Source organism: Bidens hawaiensis, unplaced genomic scaffold (genome assembly GCF_021521415.1).
Source record: "Bidens hawaiensis isolate Kalapana, Puna unplaced genomic scaffold, B.hawaiensis_p1.1 tig00008556_1, whole genome shotgun sequence".
Taxonomy (NCBI): domain Eukaryota; kingdom Viridiplantae; phylum Streptophyta; class Magnoliopsida; order Asterales; family Asteraceae; genus Bidens; species Bidens hawaiensis.
This window is the reverse complement of record NW_027491615.1, coordinates 555,008-561,378: the sequence shown is the minus strand read 5'-3', so window position 1 is coordinate 561,378 and position 6,371 is coordinate 555,008. Positions and strand designations below refer to the sequence as shown.

Here is a 6,371-nt window from a genome sequence, read left to right as displayed (position 1 = left end):
GGTAAAGATAGAGGGTTTATGTGTAACTAATTAATAAATTAACAAATTTGTATTGAAGTTGAAGGATTACTTTTGTAACTATTTTCTAAAGTAACCAATTTATAACCGTACAAGATGTCACAAATACTTATCGCCTTTATATTTTCAAAATTGAATGCATTAGTGATTGTATTTTATGCAATAGTGATTGTACCTCTTAAAATTTAAGAGGTCATTCACTCATGCTTTATATATAACTAGACGGGTGCCCGCGCGATGCAGCGGGTGTTTGAACCTGTTAATCACGTACAAATATAAATGTTTATGGTTCGGTTAAAACCTTGAAATCGTTTAAATCGGTCATTGGTTTGACTTATTTTTCTTTTTCTTTTTTACTTTCGGTTTGTTGGTCGGTTTCAAAATTTTCAAAACGTAGTGAACGGTTGGTTCGCGGTTTATATCGGCAACCGACCATATGAAACCAGAAAAAAAAATGTAAATTAACCTAATTGCAATATGATTCACTTTGTAATCTTTGTTGTTATTATTTCACGTCCTAGATCTTCCATTAATATTTATCATTTATGTGGCTAAAATTATCATTTTTTATTTATAATCATCTCAAGTATCATATTATGTTGGTTTTTAGTTAAAATTGATGATACCTTTAAATTATTAATTATTTTAAACTAAATTTATTATTAAAGTTTAAACTGTAAAATCAAACTGGAACCAGGCCGTTAGTAACGATTCAGTTTCAACTTTCAATGGTTGAGTTTGGTTTTGGACGACAAAAAATCAGTATTAACGGTTGAACTCACAAGTTTAACTTAAAAACTATCAAAACCGACACTGAACACCCACACGTAACATATTAATTTATTTAAAATGAAAAAAAAATTACAATAATATCATATCCAAATTAAAGAGAATAAAATGCTCGTTTTTATGGTGCACTTTGTTTATAAAAATATTAACGTATGAAAATGCTATAGTCGTTTAAAAATCATGGGTGGGAAGTTAGTTTACAAGTTAAATTAAAAACATAATATGGTTAAACATGAGGGACCAAACTTGTAAGTTGGATGGATTGTGTTTAAAAGACATATTTACCCTTATTAACACATGTATCTCATGCTTTAAGTGTTGTAAATTACTTAAAAATGAGTGTCTTAATTTACACTTGTTTGGTGTATTATATATAGTATAGATATAGATATTATAAAAATGTTGTAATGAGTATTGTAAAAAGATGGTTAACCTAAAAACAGACATTCAAAAAATTATCAGTCGGCTAATGCTTTGGTATTATTTTTTCTATTAATTCTATTTCGATTCGGTTAATACTGTTTTATACTCACCCTTACCTAATCCCTTGCCATAGTGACAATCCGGTTGATGACGTCAGAAATTTGACATCTCCGCCATCATCCGTTGCAGCTTACAGATAAGAATTGTAGAGGATTGGCGGTTAATTTGATGAGTTTCACAATGACAGAAATGGTAAATCACTTTATTATTATTATTATTATTATTATTATTATTACTGATCTGAAGTTGAATAAAAGCCCTAATTAAATAGTTTTTTTTTTTATTTTCAGGATCAACAAATTGCAGAAACTTTGAAGAATAAAATGCATGATTTGATAACAGAAGCTGACAAGGCAGGTGCTACGGATAATGTACACAGATTACTTTCACATCTGGAGACATTAAAGGTATAATTAAACAGAAAGTTATACCTAGGGCTGTAACCGAACCGAACAAGTCCTTGTTCATGTTCGTGTGTGAAGATTTTGTCGGACAAGCGAACGGTTGACGAACAGCTAACTGATGAAATTACTTGTTCGTTAATAGTTCAGGAACATAAATAATGTTTTATTTGATTTGAGTTACTGGAAATGGTCGGTGTTAACGGTTCGGTCTGGCTACTAAGTTTGTGTTGGTGTTTTTTCTAAACGTGTTGTCATGTTATTTTTAAATATTAATTAATCACGTAATACTCGTTTTTTTTGTTTTGTGGTTAATGATTTTTCTTAAAACTATATGATAAGATTAGACAAGTTATTGAAAAGTATTGAAAACCTGTAATGAACATTCATAAACAAAAATCAACGTATCGTATGCATACAAATGTAGACAGACTGATTATCGAATGTTCACGAGCGCAATTGAACGAACATGGCCTCTGTCCGTGTTTGTTCGTTTAGTTAATCGAACGAAATTTCTTGTTCATTTTCGTTCATCTATTAAACGGACATAAACGAGCTTCCGGTTGAACAGTTCACCGAACGTTCGGTTCGTTTACAGCCCTAAGTCAAACTTATGCTTTAGATGTTATTAAACTGTTTGTTAATAGTTAATTGTGAATTCTTATGTATTTAGTTATTTACCTATCAATCCTGATTATAATTAGTGGGTACAGAATGCTAAAAGCAAACTATTGTGTCACTATTGACAAATAATTCTATTTTTGAAACATGCTATTTAGGTTCTTGAGAAGCAAGAAGCAGAAGTTGAATCAAATTTCAGTGAAGAATATTCTAAATTGCAATTTGAGGTCAATGAGTTGGAAGAGATGATACAGAGCAATGAGCATGGAGGGAGTTCTGCCGAGTGTGTTGACCGTTTGTTGACTAATGCAGTTGACAGACTGAATTCAGCGAAAATGGTATTGCATTATATGTTCTTTTCATATAGTTTCTGCTTAGGTGAACAAACAGATAGCATATGCATGTTAATGTGTGCGTGATCTTTTATTATCCAAGGGTGTCAAACTGTCAATGTTTCATATTCATATCAGCAGAGATTGTTTTATATGAAGTGAATAAGTTTGCGATAAGGGCTTTATTTATCATCTGAATTCTGATCATAACCTAATATGATTAAGGGCACAATTAAGAAAAACCCTATGAACATCTACCTTTTGCATTTTCAGTGTCTACACATATGCACACACGCACATACTTCTGCTTGTAAATGCTTATTTATGCACCATGGATAAACAAAGTGAAACATCTTTTTTATTCTAAAAGCATATTATATATCAAACCAAAAAGGTTGTGTATAATGGTGATTCATATAGTAGGGTTACATTTGGGCTTTGTATTTACACTTTGATATTACACGTAAATATTATATAGACTAACAATTACAACTGGGTACATAACATGTATCGTAGATAGTAACGGCAGAAGCCTAGGAGTTGGCAACGACTTTGTAAAGATATTAGCAATTTGATCATTTGTCGATATAAATTGCAGAGATTTCTCTAAGCAACCTTTAACAAAATGAAAATCAACTTCCACATGTTTTGTCCGGCCATGGAAGATAGGATTAGCCAAAAGGTAGGTTGGACTAGATTGTCACACCATACGGTAGGAGTTGTAGTTGTCCCAACACCAAGTTCACTAAGAAAAGCTTTTAACAGTTAAAACCGGTTCGGTTTGGTCACCAAAAGTCAAAACCGGTTTATGATCGGTTTCGGTTCGGGTTGAAACCGGTTTCTTAACCAGGTTAAGATTGGATTCAGTTTGGTTAACCGGTTTCAGTGTAGAAAATGACAAACTGGCTCAGAACCTACGGTTTCAATCGTTCCAAACCGGTTTCTACATAATCGGTTTCAAACCGGTTTGGTTTCGGCTCGATTTTAGGGTCGGTTTGGTTAACTGCTTCTTTTGCCCACCTCTAACAAGGTAAGTTCAGTCAACGTGTCTGCAAGAGCTTTTAACTGGATATCAGTGGTATTCAGAAGTTCAACGAAAATAAGATACAATCCATTTAACCGCATATCAAAGTGGCATTTGGTTGGGACATGCACAAATTGGCACATACCATTGACCACAACTTTGGTATTGGGCAAAGAAATAGACGCATACTGAAGGCACCGACAACATGCCTATACCCAACAGGATCAGAGAAGGCAACACTGTATACGAGCGATAGTGTGATATACTCTCACGATAATATTTGTAAAGGGCTGTGAATTGTCAATTGTCTTTTATTTATTTGAATTGTTAATTTTCTTTGCATTATTTAGTATACACGATCTGGTTAGTATATGGGTTAGAAGTTATATGCTAGTAGTATCAGTAAGTTACGTGCATATCATGCCATGCTCAAATCTCGTAACTCATAAATAGTGGATAGTTTATTGTTTAGGTTTAAAAGTACAGTATATGTAATTCATGTACATAATTTACTTGTGCCATGATTTTGTAGTGAAAGATTTATGTTTTGCTGATGTCATGTAGGCCCTTGCTTCAAAACTAAGGGAAATTACATCGTTAAAGCGCCAGCGTGATGACATACCAACACAAGCAGAACTCATCCAGTAAGTTAATTCTCAATATCTTGCTCTACTATTATTGTGTTAAAATGTAGAACCTTGCAAGATTCAGAAACCATTAACAACATATACTATTGTTTAATGTAACAATATTTATGTCTATGCTGCAGGTATGAACGTCGTCTTTCAGAACTTAATGTTCACATCCAGGTATGTCATATATATTTCCTATCTTTATGATCTGTGCATCATTTGTTCCAAAAAAAATATTGGTTTCTGAGTTTTGATGATTTCATTTCACTCTTTTGTTTATTAGGGAAAGCTTAGGCAAACTCGTAAATACTATGCAACATATAATGCTTTGTTGGAAATAAAAGAGCTGATGCTAAAAGAAACATCCTTATTGAACTCTTTAAGTTCCCAGGTAAACTGAACATATGTTTCTTTCTGCTTTGACTTTTCATCTATTATCATTGATGTAATCTCCTTTGACAGTTTCATGACGCGCTTAATACTCCTGCTGGTCGTGCAACATTAACTAGTTCAATGGATGGAATTTCAAAGAGTATTCAACAGGTAATAAGTAATTTCTCTACAGTTTGACTTTTGTAGTCAAATGTTCATAATATTTTTTCTATTTAAAGCAATTTTTGACAATTTTAAAGACATGAATGCTTATTTGTTTTTACAGAAGCTCCAAAATGTGCAAGCTTCACTGCAATCAGAGCAAAAAGCTTGTGAAGCCTTGAAGAAAAAGCATGCTGCAGCAAACTCGGAGAAAAGACGTTGCTACTCACTGTTGAAGGCTTTTCAAGTAAGTGAAATTCTGAAATTCTTTTATTGCAAGTTGTGAAAGTGATATATGAAAACTTAAATTTATACCAAAGTGCCTTTGGCCTAGTGTAGTAGGCCTGGAAAACTGGGCAGGCCGGGTGGGTTCGGGTCACAGTTCAGGTCAATATGGCTTTTGAGCAAAATGAGTCCGGGTCAAGACAGGCCATTTTAATACATCAGTTTGTTTTGGCGAAAATGGAGTCAGGTTGCAGTGAGTTGTACCAGAAAAATGTAATGAAATAGGTTCAGCCGCTATAGTTTCTTAGTGATCTAACCCATTTGGAATCTTTTAAGTTGATAAATTTTTATATTAGTTACCCGTTTTGACCCGTTGACTAATTTAAGTAGATCCAAAATGACCCGTTGACTATTTTGTGTTGACCCAAGTGAACCCACATACAATTCAATTTTGCCCAAATCAACCCAATTTTTGAGAAACGTGCCATGATTGCCACCTATAGCCTAGCACTACCAAAGTCTTGGATAAGGCTTTGCCTTTCCAAACAGCGAGGGTTCAAATCCAATGGTTGTCAAATAAAGGTGTAATTTAGGAATCAAGTTAGAGAGAGTGTGTGAGTTGCTTTACTTAAAAAAAACGAAAACTTACTTTATGGTGTTTTGGCCTTATCCTTGACACAAACAAGGTAAGCCCTAAAAGTCCTGAGAAAATGTAGCATGCATATTGGTGTCCTTCACAAGGTTCATCAAAATTTTAATTTGAATTAAAGTAGTCACAAATGAACAACCTTATACATATATAGATTCGATAATTGGATTTGACCATAAGTCAAACATCTAAGATACCTTTTTAATCTGTTTAAATTATATAAGGATGACCTAGCTTAATCATGTAGCATGATAGTTGGTCTTAATTACGTTATCCTCACATTATTAGATGGCAAGTTTGATGATATATTTGACAAAATGAATAGAATCTTATGGACGTTTATCGTTGTTACTCGTATTATCAGGAAGAATGCACGAGGAATGGGAGACTGAGGAATCAAACTCAAGAGACTCACATATAGACTATATCTTTCTTTGCAAAAAGCAATTTATTCTTGTAACTTTCTAAAAATCTAAACCTTTTAAGTACATATGGTTCACAAACTCAATTTTGTTATTTAAGATGGATATGTTGTAAATTTCGATAATGTGGAATTCTCGTATCGTTTACAATTAGTGTATCGTTTACAATTAATGTATCGAGTATACGTTGGTGTCCAAGCACTCTCGGGATTAGTCTCCTTGAGATTTGCCACAATATCTT

General features: G+C 33.3%; 1 protein-coding gene across 1 annotated transcript; it reads left to right on the top strand.

Moving 5' to 3' along the window:
- The first annotated feature begins 1,376 nt into the window (after nucleotides 1-1,376).
- Nucleotides 1,377-6,148, top strand: LOC143529472 (uncharacterized). Its single transcript, XM_077025256.1, has 9 exons — nucleotides 1,377-1,482; nucleotides 1,581-1,697; nucleotides 2,471-2,650; nucleotides 4,233-4,312; nucleotides 4,438-4,477; nucleotides 4,584-4,691; nucleotides 4,763-4,843; nucleotides 4,959-5,081; nucleotides 6,073-6,148. The coding sequence occupies exons 1-9, from the start codon at nucleotides 1,459-1,461 to the stop codon at nucleotides 6,127-6,129; spliced, it is 810 nt and encodes a 269-aa protein (XP_076881371.1). The 5' UTR covers nucleotides 1,377-1,458; the 3' UTR covers nucleotides 6,130-6,148.
- The last annotated feature ends 223 nt before the right edge of the window (nucleotides 6,149-6,371 follow it).